The 15,687-nt window shown below is 53.9% G+C and overlaps 1 protein-coding gene across 2 annotated transcripts; it reads left to right on the top strand.

Moving 5' to 3' along the window:
* Window positions 1–10,163: 10,163 nt before the first annotated feature.
* REPIN1 (replication initiator 1) lies at window positions 10,164–14,353 on the top strand. Of its 2 annotated transcripts, XM_032840171.1 has the most exons (3): window positions 10,164–10,276; window positions 10,950–11,147; window positions 12,530–14,353. In XM_032840171.1, exons 2-3 carry the CDS (start codon window positions 10,991–10,993, stop codon window positions 14,257–14,259), a joined length of 1,887 nt encoding a protein of 628 aa, XP_032696062.1. In that variant the 5' UTR covers window positions 10,164–10,276; window positions 10,950–10,990; the 3' UTR covers window positions 14,260–14,353. The 2 variants fall into 2 exon arrangements, with proteins under 2 accessions (XP_032696062.1, XP_032696064.1); XM_032840173.1 differs by lacking the exon at window positions 10,164–10,276 and having other exon boundaries at window positions 11,049–11,545.
* The last annotated feature ends 1,334 nt before the right edge of the window (window positions 14,354–15,687 follow it).

Below are 15,687 nucleotides of genomic sequence, written 5' to 3'. Positions count from 1 at the left end.
AAAAACTGAGAGCTTTTCCCCTAAGGTCAGGAACACAGCAGGGCTGTCCACTATCACCACTGCTATTCAACTTAGTACTAGAAGTCCTAGCCTCAGCAATCAGACAACAAGAAGAAATAAAAGGCATCTGAATTAGCAGAGAAGAAGTCAAACTCTCACTCCTTGCAGATGACATGATACTTTATGTGAAAACCCAAAAGACTCTACTCCAAAACTGCTAGAAAAGGAATTCAGTAAAGTGTCAGGATATAAAATCAATGCACAGAAATCAGTTGCATTTCTATACACTAGCAGCAAGACAGAAGAAAGAGAAATTAAGGAGTTGATTCCATTTACAACTGCACCCAAAACTGTAAGATACCTAGGAATAAACCTAAGCAAAGAGGCAAAGAATCTGTACTCAGAAAATTATAAAGTACTCATGAAAGAAATTGGGGAAGACACAAAGAAATGGAAAAACGTTCCATGCTCATGGATTGGAAGAACAAATATTGTGAAAATGTCTACACTACCTAAAGCAATCTACACATTTAATGCAATCCCTATCAAAATCCCATCAATTTGGGGCACCTGGGTGGCTCAGTGGGTTAAGACCTCTGCCTTTGGCTCGGGTCATGATCCAGGGTCCTGGGAACTGTATGTCAAATAAATAAATAAAATCTTTTTAAAAAACCACCCATTTTTTTCAAAGAAATGGAACAAATAATCCTAAAATGTATATGGAACCAGAAAAGACCCTGAACAGCCATAGGAATGTTGAAAAAGAAAGCCAAAGTTGGCGGCATCACAATTCCAGACTTCAAGCTCTATTACAAAGCTATAATCATCAAGTCAGTATGGTACTGGCACAAAAACAGACACATAGATCAGTGGAACAGAATAGAGAGCCCAGAAACAGACCCTCAACTCTATGGTCAACTAATCTTCGACAAAGCAGGAAAGAATGTCCAATGGAAAAAAGACAGCCTCTTTGACAAATGGTGTTGGAGAAATTGGACAGCCACATGCAGAAGAATGAAACTGGACCATTTCCTTACTCCACACACAAAAACAGACCCAAAATGGATGAAAGACCTCAATGTGAGATAGGAATCCATCAAAATTCTTGAGGAGAACACAGGCAGCAACCTCTTCGACCTGGGCCGTATCAGCTTCTTTCTAGAAACATCACCAAAGGTAAGGGAAGCAAGGGCAAAAATGAACTGTTGGGACTTCATCAAGATAAAAAGTTTTTGCACAGCAAAGGAAACAGTCAACAAAACCAAAGGACAACTCACAGAATGGGAGAAGATATTCGCAAATGTCTTATCAGATAAAGGGCTAGTATCCAAAATCTATAAAGAACTTATCAAACTCAACACCCAAAGAACAAATAATCCAATCAAGAAATGGGCAGAAGACATGAGCAGACATTTCTGCAAAGAAGACATCCAAATGGCCAACAGACACATGAAAAAGTGCTCCACATCACTTGGGATCAGGGAAATACAAATCAAAACCACAGTGAGATACCACCTCACACCAGTCAGAATGGCTAAAATTAACAAGTCAGGAAATGACAGATGCTGGTGAGGATGTAGAGAAAGGGGAACCCTCCCACACTATTGGTGGGAATGCAAGCTGGTGCAGCCACTCTGGAAAACAATATGGAGGTTCCTCAAAAAGTTGAAAATAGAGCTACCCTATGACCCAGCAATCGCACTACTGGGTATTTACCCTAAAGATACAAATGTAGTGATCCGAAGGGGCATGTGTACCCCAATGTTCATAGCATCAATGTCCACAATAGCCAAACTACGGAAAGAGCCTAGATGTCCATCCACAGATGAATGGATAAAGAAGATGTGGTATACACACACACACACACACACACACACACACACACACACACTGGAATACTATGCAGCCATCAAAAAACATGAAATCTTTAGCAATGACATGGATGGAATTAGAGGGTATTATGCTGAGTGAAATAAGTCAATCAGAGAAAGACAATAATCATATGATCTGTCTCATACGAGGAATTTGAGTGGCAGGGTCGGGGGCCGTGGGGGTAGGGAGGGGAAAAAAAGGAAAGAAGATGGGATCGGGAGGGAGACAAACCATAAGAGACTCTTAATCTTAGGAAACAAACTGAGGGTTGCCGGGGGGCTGGGGAGGTAGGCATAGGGCGGTGGGGTGATGGACACTGGGGAGGGTATGTGCTATGGTGGGTGCTGTGAATTGTGTAAGACTGATAATTCACACACCTGTATCTCTGAAGCAAATAATACATTATATGTTAATTTTAAAAAAGGGGGAAAAAGGGGCGCCTGGGTGGCTCAGTGGGTTAAAGCCTTCGGCTCAGGTCATGATCCCAGGGTACTGGGATTGAGCTCCGCATCGGGCTCTCTGATCAGTGGAGATCCTGCTTCCCTTCCTCTCTCTGCCTGCCTCTCTGCCTACTTGTGATCTCTGTCTGTCAAATAAATAAATAAAATCTTAAAAAGGGTGGGGGAAGAAAATTCAGCAAACTAATAAAAGGAATTTGCGTCTTTATGAAGTATATTTAAACAGCTTCATGGATGTAAAAATATTTCCTTCCTTCCTTCCTTCCTTCCTTCCTTCCTTCCTTCCTTCCTTCCTTCCTTCCTTCCTTCCTTTCTTTTTTTTCTTCAGTATTTTCTTAAATCCAAGTGGTTGGAAGGCAGATAGATACCAGGCTGGAGGTCCGTCAGATCTCATGGAGTCCAGTAAGTCGTCCTGGGGGATCCACCGCTAGATGGGGATGGTGAGCACAAGTGAGGCCCTTCAAGGGCCCAGTTTCTCAGCCAGTGTTTTCAAATAACAGGCTGTGGAATTATAATTATTTTGGGACAGAGAGAGAGAGAGAGCAGGGAAGGACAGAGGGAAAGGGAGAGGGAGAATCCTAAGCAGGCTCCACACCCAGTGCCGAGCCTGAAGCAGGGCCCAGTCTCACAACCCTGAGATCATGGTCTGAGCCAAAGCCAGAGTCAGAGGTTTTAACTGACTAAGCCACCCAGGCATCCCAGGAATTATCTTTCTTACATACTAGTGGTAGCCTACGGTTTTTGATTCCTAGTTTAACCACAGAACTTCTTTAGCTCCGTCTGACCCATAGATCATGCTCATTTGGTTAGAAACGCACACCAGAGCCGCACAGATTAAGAAGCAGCAGCCCCACCAGGGGAAGGCAGTTAGAGCAGTTCAGACTCCGTGAAATCAAATACTTTCCAAATATGCATTTTAGAATTAATTTTATTTTATATATTATTTGTCAGCTGTAGTCATTTAATAGAATGTTACCATGTAGCAGGTATTGTTGTCATTTCTAATAACGTCCCCCAAATAAACCTTCTTAAACCACATAAGAGGTAACTCTCTACTGGTGTTTTAAGACATCTGGAGCAAACCACTTCTGAGAACATCTGAGACGGCACCGGCCGACTCGGAAGGCAGCGTGTGTAACTGTGAGCCCAATTTGGCCTTGGAACCCATGCGGAGTCTCTGAGCTGAAACCGAGTTTGCATTCTGCCTGCCCACGTGCAGTTATCTGAGGAGGGTCTGGGTAGGAATGAGCTACAGTCGGAGGTAGCGTTTCTGTTACCTGGCGAACTCGACCAGATGGCCTTCGTGCACAGGAGCACGTGCCACCGGCGGGCGCGACACGTTTGCAGACGCCTGCTTCTGCTAAATGGCGAAGGCTTCGCAGAGATTCGGTTTTAGAATTTTCGTGGTGTTTCCCAATCAAGCTTGGTTTTTCGTAGATTTTAAACCAAGAATGGATACACATGGGGCTTCTAACCCAACGTTAGAATTAAGTTGAAGAAGATACAACCCGAAGCCAGTGTGGAGTAGAAAAAGACATAGCGTCCCAAGAATAGAAGAGATTTGACCTCAAACAGGTAAACATGGAGATCTCTAGGTAAAGTCAAGTGCCTTCTCTCTTGGCTGAGACACCACAATGGTTCGTTGCCACATTTCCTGGCAGCATATGGTCCCGAGAGCAAATCACCAAGCAGTGGTAAATGTGGTCTCCGGAGTGTCGGGTGCCCTCCTTCCCCTGAGCAACGGTCTGCCTCAGAGCGGAGGTTCCTCAAAGGTCCTCACGTTCCTGTCATTCTAGAATAACGTTCCAGATAAAAGAATATGTTGAAGGCACTGCTCCGAGTCCTTGAGGACAGTCTGGGTCCTGAAGGGAGGAGAGTTACAGACTCAAGTTTTCTTCTAAATGTCTTCTTCTTTGCCTCACTCACATACCGACTGGAATTTTCCTATGAGGAAAAGTGGTATTTTTCTCTCTCCCTAAGTTCTGTCAGACTCCCATCACCCGCTTAACAAGCAGGGAGGAGAGTTTAAAGTTTGTGGGGAAACGACGGTCCAGACCTCACGCAGGATCCGGTTCACTCCCGGTGGGCTCGAGGTCTCACATTTGCTTACCCATTTGGGCCCCAGGCAGTTACCGAGTTCCCCTCCCTGTGGACCTGACACCTTTCTAGAGGCCAGCTGCAGGGGAAAAGACAGGCCAGATCCCTGCTTTCCGGTGACATGAGCCATGCACGACAGTACAGCTGGGTAGGGGAGCTAGAAGGGGAGCCAGGAGGAGTGGGTTGGTGGGCTGATGACGACCCTAAGCCCTGCTCGGGTCCAAATGTTTGCAGTCTGTGTTGTCACCTTATATGGCAAAGGGCACTGCAAATGTGAGTTGGCTGAGAACTTCGAGATGGGGAGATCATGTTGGGGAACTATAACAAAAAACAAGATCTCCTACCAACCCAGGAAATCTCTCTGCAAAGGCAGAAGAGAAGGAAAGCAGTTGAATTATCCAATAAGCAAGAAAGCAGAAAGGGACCCACATTGCGGTCCATCCGCTAAGAGATTAGGAAAGCAGGAGGTGGTCTCCCCCGGTGACACAGCCTGCCACCAGATAGAGCAGAACTCGTCCTCAAGCAAGAGGACTCCCCCGATGGCACCATTTGTCACCCGGGGTGCATCCTCAACTCACCTGGCCACAGGGTGGCCGCCTGTGTTTGCTAATTGCCTTTCTCCCAAGGAGCAGTGCAGTCTCTATCCTTATGACAGGAGATGGCTCTGCAGCCTGGAGCCTGGTGACCTGGAAGTCAGCCCCACCCCCCTCCTTCCGTGGGTCACCCTCTTCCTTGGTGTTTACATTTCAAGGAGGCGGCTCCCAGGGCCTTGGGCTGAGGCCTGGGTTCTAAAGAGGCTTACAAATTTCTCAAGAGGCAAGTTCTAAAGAGGTTCTAAAGAAGCAAGAGGCTTACAAACCTCTCAAAGGGGCAGAGAAAAATTCACGATGACAACTTTTCTCAAGTAAATGCTCTAAGGAACTGGTGGGGGAGAGAGTCTTCCTTTTTGCACCAGGGAGAATTAAAACATTTGTCTCAGTTTTAATTTATATTTGTCCTCAGAGTTAGCCTGGATTGTGTGGACGGCCTCTATATGTGATCACAAGTGTCCTCATGAGTGGGAGAGGTGGGGAGCTGGGACTCCAGCAGGGACAGAGGGCACAACTGAAGGGACGTGCTGGACTGGAAGATGGAGGAAGGGGCCGTGGGCTCGGGTGCACCGAAGGCAGCTCTAGAAACTGTAAGAGGTGAGGGGACCAGATATTCCCTAAGAGCCTCCAGAGTGAACACAGCCTGGCCAACACCTCCGTTTCTGCCCAGACTGATTCTGGACTTCTGGCCTCCAGACCTGGAAAAGAATGAATGGTGCGGTCTTGAGCCACCGGATTTGTGGGCGTTTGTCACAGCAGCCACAGGAAACTCCTGCAGGTGGGTGGTGCGGACAGGAGAGAGGCTTACTGGGAAGCTCGTTTTGAGAAGAGGATGCTTGAGCCCGAATCTGAAGAAAGTGATGAGCGAACCCTATAAAGATGAGCAGGAAGGGCTTTCTAGGCAGAGGGAACAGCCACTGAGAAAGCCTCTGGGGGGACCTGGCTACCGTGGCTGGGCATTGACCTCGGGGTGCCCAGTCCAAAGGTGGGTGCGGTCAGACCAGTTGGAACCTCAGAGGTCCCAGCAGCCATCTGCGAGGTTCCCAAACCGAACTGTGCCATGTTTTGGAAGGCCACGCGGGGTGGGGTGTGGGGAGGAGGGGACAGGCCTGGAGCGGCCTGAGGTGCTGCGCAGGGCTGGGGGCAGGGGGCACGCAGCTGGGAGGCGCCCAGGCACTGGCCTCACCGCAGTAAGTCAGATCTCTACCTGGTTTCCTTTCGACCAACTCCATGATTTTCCTTTTAGAAAAAGACCCTTGGATCTAGCTCTGGGACGGAAGAGTCAGGTGCAGCCGTCTGGGTGACATCTCAGTCTGGGGCAGCTCTTACAGGCTGACCTTGCCACGTGCGAGGAGGGGCGCTACGATCTTTTCCTGGGGAGGTTCCACATGACCCAGCAAGATCCCTTCGCCAGAGGTGCGGGCAGGGACACTCGGGGTCTTCCTCAGCGCGGGTGGCGGCTGCTTTCTCCCCAGGTCTGTGCCTGGAGGGCCCAGCATGGAGCGCTGCCTGAGCCCCTGCGAGGCCAGCAGGCGTGGCCTCCACACAGCTCAGCGTGGGACCTTTCTGCCTCCTCTCCACATGGCCTGGGAACTCCTGAAGGAGCTCTGCGAGGCTTCCCGTCCGCCTTCAGGATGCTCTCGGAAGCCCGACCGCACAGCTGTTAGTAGCATTAGAGTGAAGTTCTCTCTTCTTTCTGGCTTCCTGCTCTCCTCCAGCTTTTCAACAGTCATCCATTCAAAGTTTATCAACAAAGGGCTTGGTTTTATTTCATATTAAGTACTACCCCAAGAAAGACTTCCATTGCTAAACTGGGCGGAGAAGTCCTCTTAATGTCCTTCCACGTTGTGGGAAAACAGCACGGTCTGTTTCTGTGTGGCTCACGAGGAGGCCCCGCACGTGGCCGGTGGCAGAGGGCGGGCACTAACTCAGTATCTGTTGGCTGTGCAGTGAGTCCTATGGGGAGGCCTGGGACCGTGTATCTGCGAGGGGTGGGTGCGGTTTGCCCTCTGGCAGATGCGGGACTGCTTCTAAGCTGTACTCGGTCCTCCTCATAAAGAATTTCTGGAGACATTACTCCCCTCATCCCCGGCGTGCTCACTTACTTTGCCATCCAATCCAGTCGTGGGGGCCAGGCACGGTGGGAGGGGAAGAGGATCCTGCCAGAGCCCCTGCCAATTTTGCTGCCTAGTGGGTCCTCTACCCTGTACAGTCCTACTGTTCTCTGGCAAGCAGGTCAGAGCGGAGACAGTCTCCACTGGGTTAGGCCGTTTGGCTGGTTGCTGTACCATCCACCCCCCATATCCTCCTCTAAGGGATATTGAAGGGTGGAGTCCCAAATACCAAAGCCTGGAATTCCTGGCTGGCAGGAAGGCCTGGGAATCCCTCCCGACTCCTGTGTTCCTTTCCATTCTGCAGAGTGAAGGGCCCATTGCTTGCTTTGGCCAAAAGAGGAAGCTACAGTAGGTGGCTAACTCCTGATGGGGGGGGGCGGGGGAGACACTTCTAGAGGGGGCCAGAGAGTGAGGGAGTAGTTTGTGGGCTTAAGTGAGACAGGTTCCCAACAGATGAAGATACTCGGGGGGTCCGCAAAGCAATTCCCCTTGAAGGGGGCCTTCGGGAAGGAAGCGTTAGATGTGCGCCGCATTTACTCCTGAGCTGATAGGAATCTCACATTTATTCTGCGCTGGGCCCAGCACTCCGTGCTTTTCCTACACGTACAGCTTCAATGGTGAAGAGTAGGGCCGGTTTCCTATCAACCCCTATCTAGCTGTGTGGCCCCGGGGAAATTCCTCCACCTCTCTGAGACTCAGTTGTTTCATCTGTAAAATGAAGAGAAGAGTAGGTTTTCTAGGGTTGTGGAGAGGTTTAACTGAAATGTGTATGTGAGGAGTTTATCACCCACCAGGACCCACCAGGCAGCAAAAATTGTCTGACACAACAGAAGGACTCCCTACATATTAACTATCTTACTAAGTATTTAGGTAAAAACAAGACTATCTTAGGGGCACCTGAGTGGTGCTGTTGGTCAAGCTGCTGACTCCTGAACTCAGCTCTGCTCTTGATCTCAGGGATGTTGAGTCCAAGACCCCATGCTGGGCTCCACCCACGCTGTGTGCGAACTACTTATCAAACAAACAAACTAAGTGTCTTCTGAATGCTCCCATAGACAAATCCATTCTTCTGCAGCCATCAAACTGGACATGCATCGTATGATATGCTATATGCTGTGGACGTGATCTGACAAAAGTTTTTCTTCTCATGTTTGTCAATTTTATCACATAAAAAGTATACAACTTATACATTTAATCTACAAATAGAAACCTCGACTGTGAGAGATAAAATAAGACCTGAACAATGGGGGACAGGGATCTTCAGTCTCTTCAAATGGATTTTAAAATATTGACAATATTTTAAAATATTTGACAAATTCTAAAGTTTATTCAGAAGAAGAAATGAGTGCCTGGAGCTGACAAAATTTATTTGGGGGCGGGGGAGGAATGTGTGTGTAGGGGGAGTACTTACACTATATTAAAACTTATTTCCTGTGATAAAAATACACACATAAAATTTAATTTGGGGTGCAGGGCTGCACTATATATGACACCAAAGGCAGAAACCATAATAGCTTTTACTTTATGAGATATGAACCCCCAAGCAATGTGAACTAAAGCCAAATTTCCCAACTTAAAAAAAATGGACAAATAAAGTGAGCAAAGGGACATAAGCAAATCTGCAAGAAAATACAAAAAGGCAATAAATATGTGAAAAAACAAGCTAGCTAACTAGTAATCTAGGAAATGAAATTCAAAACAATGGGAAATAATGACTTTAAATTTGAAAAAACAGCCTGCGTCATCAAGGATATGGAAAAATGGGCATTCTCAAGGGAAAGCTAATAAATTTTTCTGGAAGATAATTTAGAAAGCATTTAAAAAATATACATTGCCTGTGATCCATCAGTTCCCCACTCCTCGGATTTTAAAATCAGCCATGCGCAATAAAAGATGAATCTCTAATGGTACAGAAAACCAAGAAAGTTTACTTGTACATTTATGCTGCCATTAAGAATCATATCACAAGAGAGTATCTAAAAAAACGGGAGAAAACTCACAATACTGTTAGTGAAAAGGGCAGAATACCTTTTTTTGCAACATATTATCCCAATTACGTCAAACATGCATAGATAAGTATAGAAAAAAAACACCGGAGGAGACATACCAAAATTTGAAATGTAATGACTCCAGGAACTAAAAGTATGAGAGATTTTTATATTCTATTTCCGATAGAACTGGTGCAACAGATCTAAGTGTTTTAAAAATGAATGCACGGTTAACACCGACTTTGTTGGAAAGTGTAAAAGTACATGACAGCTTCCGAGCCTGGAAAACCCAGGAAGCGTTCGGTGCGCAAAGCCGCGGCCACCTGCTCGGCGGTGAGTCACCGGCGCGGGCTCGCACCTGCCTCCCCGCTCGCCGCCCGGCGGCCGCGCGGTTCCACCGGACATGGCCCGCGGCCAGGGCAGCCCCGGGGCCAGGCCCGCGCCCCCGGCCACGGGAAGCCGGGAACGCCTGCTCGCGGTAATTTCTGGAACAGGGGCATTCTCTTTCTCAAGTTCACACGGTCGGGCCTTTCCTTTCTCCGCTTGTGAACAAGCCGGAAGGCAGACTCTCGCGTCGGCCGCGCCGCGGCCCGCCGGGGGCATCTCGGTGCTGCAGCGCTGCCGGTGGTCGAGGTGGCCGGCGGCGGCGGCCGCACCCGTGGACGGGTGGCCCCAGGGCGGCGGGCGCCCTCTCGGAGGAAGCTAGCGAGGCCGGGCCCAGCCGAGGCACCGCAGTCCGGCCACGCGGTCGCGCAGGGACGCGCGTCCTCCGTAGGGACAAAGGGTCGGGAAACTTGAGCCTGGCCCGTCCCGGAAAATCCGGGCTGCGGTCGCCATGGCGACGGAGCCGGGATCCGGGCGGCCGCCCCCGGCCCGGCCCGCGAGAGGGCGCTGGGATGGGGGCGCGGAAGGGACGGGCCCCGCCGCCCGCCCCGCCCCGCCCTCCGGCCGCGGCCGCCGGCCCCAGCCCGCGACTGACCCTCGGCAGCTCCTGTAGTCACGTGGCGCTGGGAACCGGCGGGGGGGCTGGGCCCGGGCCTGGCAGTTGTGAACTCGAACCTGCCGCTGTCGCCGCGCGGGGTGGGGAGCGCGGCCGCCGGCGCCGGCGTTCCGGCCTCATGGACGCGCGACGCGCCTCCGCGCACCCCGCCGGAGAGGTTCGTCCCGGGCAGGGCGCGGGGTTCCACGCGGGCCCGAGGCGGGCGGCCCTAGCTGCCGGGCGCGTGACTGTGTGTGCGCTGTGTTGGGGGGGCAGTGCTGGACCGAATGGGGGGGCGAGCCCGCGCACCTGCGCACAGGCTCCGCGAGGTGCGCTCTGCGTGGGGACCCGAAAGGGCCCACTCGGAGTGCGCGGAGCCGTGTGTCCGCGACGTGGAAGGGGGACACGCGCGTAAACAAAAGGGGCGTGTGGGGTCTCCACGACCTTTTGCCATCCAGAGGCGCAAGGGGATTGTGCCCGAGACCTGGCCACACTAGCTCGCCCTACGCAGCCCCTTGGGAACCGGGCCTGGAATTCCTGTTGGGAGGAGGGTGGGGGAAGGGGAGCCAGCAGGGATTCCAGAGTTTCTGCCATCGGCCGGCCTTTGGCCATCAGCATGGAGAATTCATGCTGTGACCTTACCGGTGGAGGAAATGACCGCCAAACGCTGTCGTGTACTTCCTTGGTGAAGGGAGCACATTCATTGATTAATCCAGTATCCATTAAGGTCACTCGGCCACTCGGGGTGTGGGGCTTGCGTGGGGGAGGGGGTGGTGGCTGGCGAGGACACAAAGATGACTGCCCTGGAGGAGCTCAGAGCCTCATGCGTGTTTTCTCTCCCCTCCCCGCAGGTAAGGCTGGCCTCTCTGCACTCAGAGGTCTGAGCTCTGCCATGGGGGTAGGGGTGTCTTTACTGCTGCAGTTTTCTCTGACATCTGGGGGCTACCAGAGTGTGGGCCGAAGCCGGCACTGCAGCCGCAGAAGTATCCCCAGGAACCTTCCCAGGAGGGGCTGGAAAAAGCCTCATCTCCAGCTCCACGGTCTCCAGGGTAGAGTCTGGCCTTCTTTGTTGGGTTCCTAAATGGTTCCACAGCCCCAGTGCTCAGATCTCCTCATCCTGGAGGAAGGAAGTCACCTGTAGGGGGGAAGGACTCCCTTCCCATACCAGCGTCTTCCCTGTGCTCAGTCTGGCCATGGGGAATGAGTCATGTCTGAGCTCCTGGAGAGGAGTCCGGCGCTAGGGAATTGAGGAGGATGTGTCTGGAGCTTGTAAGTCGGTAGTGAAGGTCCATTAGGAGGCTCCGCACCACCCAACCCTCAGTGGCTGCAGAAAGCTCTCCTTGAGGAATCTGGGCTCCCTGGCACTGTGGAAGAGTGGAATGTGGGGCAGCCTCTGGTGGGGTTGGGGCATGACCTGGCAGCGGACGGGGATTACAGTCTTGCCCTGGTAATGATCCCTACCACCCCAAGGGAGGCAGGGATCTGAGCCCCCAAGGGTAGCCAGCTGTGGGTGTTCCTTGGATTTGGGAGAGCTCTCCTTGCGATGTCCTAATCGTGTGTGTGGGTAGAGGAGGGCAGGCAGGCAGAGTGTGGGCACAATCTGGACAGGCCATGACCTGACCCTTAGCATCTAGCACTCCCTTCCTGTTCCCCAGAAGCGCTGCTGTCTCCTGCTCTCCCGCTTCCACCCTGAGTGACTGAGGTCACAGAGGCCCAGAACGCTCCCCTGTGGTTTGATCAGAGCCCAGGAGAGGATAAATAGGATAAAGGCCATGGGAGTTTCTTTCTGTGGGAACTTTACAAACCCAGGTGCAGAGGCAGGAGCACTGGACTGGGAGTTTAGAAGTCCTGTTCCCCGGTCTGGGTTCCGCTTTTGGTTTACTGTGTCCACTCGGGCAAGCCCCCTCTCTCCTTTTTATGCCTCAGAGTTGCTTCATCTGTCAAACTGGGAGCTTCGTGTCTTGTCCTGCTTTACTGTTGCTGGGAAGCTCAAATGTAGCGGCAGGAAATAGAAACGAGCCGGGGGCAGCAGGGAAGTGCTTGTAGAAAGCGAAAAGCACCACAGGGAGAGGTGACCACGTCTTCTGATGAGTCCCAAGGCAGGAATATTTGTCCAGCCGACGCTGGAGTGTTTACTCCATGCCAGATACGGGGTGACTGGCATGAGGGGGATTCCAAGAAGTGTCAGAGTTCCTCCCTTCTGGTAGTTTCCAGGGTTAGCAAATACTTAGTAAATACTTAAATGCACTTGAAATGGTATCTAGAAGCGCAGGATTGAAATGATGTAAAACAGACAAGGAAACAGAATAGTCCAGATTCAAGGGCTCTAGGAGTTCAGAGGGATGAGCTCCTTTCGGGCCTAGGGTTGGCCAGGGAGGAACCAGGGTAGGGTAAGTTGATCTCCAGAGTGACACTGCTTTTCCACCCTCAGCAGAGGAAGAACCCATGCTGGAACGTCGCTGCAAGGGCCCCCTGGCCATGGGTCCTGCCCAGCCCAAGGTCCCTGGGCCCTCCCAGAAGTTGCCCCAGACCCTGGAGAAGGAGCCCCATGGGCTGAGGTTACAAGGCACTTCCGTGGCCCAGTCGGGCGGCCAAGCCCCCAGTAGGGCCCATCGCTGTGCCCACTGCAGAAGGCACTTCCCGGGCTGGGTGGCCCTGTGGCTTCACAGCCGGCACTGCCAGGCCCGGCTTCCGCTGCCCTGTCCTGAATGCGGCCGTCGCTTCCGACACGCGCCCTTCTTGGCCCTGCACTGCCAGGTCCACGCGGCTGCCACCCCAGATCTGGGCTTCGCCTGCCACCTCTGCAGGCAGAGCTTCCGAGGCTGGGTGGCCCTTGTTCTGCATCTGCGAGCACACTCGGCGGCAAAGCGGCCCATCGCGTGTCCTGAATGTGCGAGACGCTTCTGGCGGCGGAAGCAGCTTCGAGCCCACGCGCGGAGGTGCCACCCCCCAGCCCCGGAGGCCCGGCCCTTCATATGCGGCAACTGTGGCCGGAGCTTTGCCCAGTGGGACCAGCTAGTCGCTCACAAGCGGGTTCATGTAGCCGAGGCTCTGGAGGAGGCAGCGGCCAAGGCTCTGGGGCCCCGGCCTAGGGGCCGCCCGGCCGTGACCGCCCCACGGCCTGGTGGAGACGCGGTCGACCGCCCCTTCCAGTGCGCCTGCTGCGGCAAGCGCTTTCGGCACAAGCCCAACTTGATCGCCCACCGCCGCGTGCACACGGGCGAGCGGCCCCACCAGTGCCCGGAATGCGGAAAGCGCTTCACCAATAAGCCCTACCTGACCTCACACCGGCGCATCCACACCGGCGAGAAGCCCTACCCGTGCACGGAGTGCGGCCGCCGCTTCCGCCACAAACCCAACCTGCTGTCCCACAGCAAGATCCACAAGCGGTCCGAAGGGTCGGCCCCGGGCGTCCCCCGCGCGGGGAGCCCCCAGCTTCCGGCCGGCCCCCTGGAGGCCTCGTCCGAGCCCCCCGCCGCCGAGGCGGCGCTGAAACCCGCCCGGGAGCGGGCGCCCGAGCCTCCGCCCGAGGACCCCGGAGCGCTCCCGCCGGCCGCGGCCGCCGCGCCCCCGTCCCTGTTCAGCTGCGAGGACTGCGGCCGGAGCTTCCGGCTGGAACGCTTCCTGCGGGCGCACCAGCGGCAGCACAGCGGCGAGCGGCCCTTCGCCTGCGCCGAGTGCGGGAAGAACTTCGGCAAGAAGACCCACCTGGTGGCGCACTCCCGGGTGCACTCGGGCGAGCGGCCCTTCGCGTGCGAGGAGTGCGGGCGCCGCTTCTCCCAGGGCAGCCACCTGGCGGCCCACCGGCGCGACCACGCCCCCGAGCGGCCCTTCGTCTGCCCCGACTGCGGCAAGGCCTTCCGCCACAAGCCCTACCTGGCGGCCCACCGGCGCATCCACACCGGCGAGAAGCCCTACGTCTGCCCGGACTGCGGCAAGGCCTTCAGCCAGAAGTCCAACCTGGTGTCCCATCGGCGCATCCACACGGGCGAGCGCCCCTACGCCTGCCCCGACTGCGACCGCAGCTTCAGCCAGAAGTCCAACCTCATCACCCACCGGAAGAGCCACATCCGGGACGGCGCCTTCTGCTGCGCCATCTGTGGCCAGACCTTCGACGACGAGGAGAAGCTCCTGGCCCATCAGAAGAAGCATGACGTCTGAGCAGGGGGCGGCTGCGGAGGCCGAGGGGGTGGGGGAGTACCCTGGGCGTCACTGACGGGAGAGTGTTGCTGTGGGCCTGGGCTGCGGGTGGGGGGGTGGGGGGCTGTGTTGCTGCTGGTGGAGGCAAGGGATGGGAGAGCAGCCAGTGAGCTATGCCCTGTTGGAGAGGGAGGTCCAGCCCCACCCCCCCAACCCCGGCACCAGGGAAGCGGCTTGCGGAGCACGGGACTCCGGCCTCCAGCTGGTGTTTGCTGAGGTTCCGTCCTGACTGTCCCATGCCCTGGAAAAGTAGCAATAGCAGCTCCACACCTACCCCTTCGAGCCCTCCTGCTGGAGGGGCCACCAGGGGCCAGGAAGACCCTTCCCCTCTGGTGTTAACGCCTTAATGTCCTTGTCTTTTATTATGAGTTCCTTCAGCTCGTTTTTTTTTTTTGTTTTTTTTTTTCCGGAAGTAGGTGTGGCGTAGTCCCCTAGTAAATGAGCTCTTGGGAGGAAAAGTGGACCAGCTGGATACACCCGGGAGAACCTGCTGGCCTTGTTAGACTGCACCTGGGCCTTTTCCAGCTCAGAGAGGTGAGGCCGAGCTGCTCTAACCTGTCCCACACCGTCCCCTTCCTCCTGCCCCTGCGTAGGCACTGGGACTCCGAGAGACCCATCTACTGTTAGTGCTCAGCTCCGCTCCCCCTCCCTGAGATCAACGCAGCACCCTCCCATCACTTAGACCCATCATCCCCTGCCTGTCAGCAGCCCCGTGTCCAGGCTTTTGTCTGAACACCCCCCAACCCTCCACTCTTGCAGAGCTCAGCATGGTGGGAAGGACTGCCCTGTTGATCATGGAGGGTCCGCGGACAGGCAGAAAGGGGTGCGTTTCCCTTTCCACATTTCTAGGTCATGGTTGCCCAGCCTCTGCTTGAACATGTAGGTGACAGGGAGTCCCCACCTCCTGAGGCCCTGGTTCTATTGTAGGATAATTCTAATTGTTAGAAATTCTTCCTTATAATGAATGGAATCCACTTGCCTGTAATTTCTACCTATTGGGCCTTGTTCTGTTCTCTGGAATGAAACAGAACCACCACTTACCCTCCTTTTCAAACTAGAGAATAAAGATTTGGTTTTAGAGCTGGTGGCTGAGTGTCCCTTGCTCCTTGGTAGCTGTGTGGTTTGAAAGAGAAGCAGGGAGCTCTGCTCTGGGATGGGGGGAGGAGGGAGGGGGGCAGAGGAGGAGTGTTGGTAAGGGGAGGAGTGCCCCCACCTGAGCTCCTTTGCACCTTACTTCTGGTTCTTTCCCAGGGGAGGCTGGGCGCACCCCGTGGGTGGGGCTAGTTCTGCAGGGACTTAGCTTTCTGTGGGGTCAAGTCGGACCGGGCAGGGGCCAGTTTTCCGGAGGAAAAGCACAGAAGGCACTGTGCTAGAGTGCCTTCCTGGCTG

The sequence above is a fragment of the Lontra canadensis genome, unplaced genomic scaffold (assembly GCF_010015895.1).
Source record: "Lontra canadensis isolate GAN:19392208 unplaced genomic scaffold, GSC_riverotter_1.0 scaffold111, whole genome shotgun sequence".
Taxonomy (NCBI): Eukaryota; Metazoa; Chordata; class Mammalia; order Carnivora; family Mustelidae; genus Lontra; species Lontra canadensis.
This window is presented reverse-complemented; position numbering and strand designations above follow the sequence as displayed.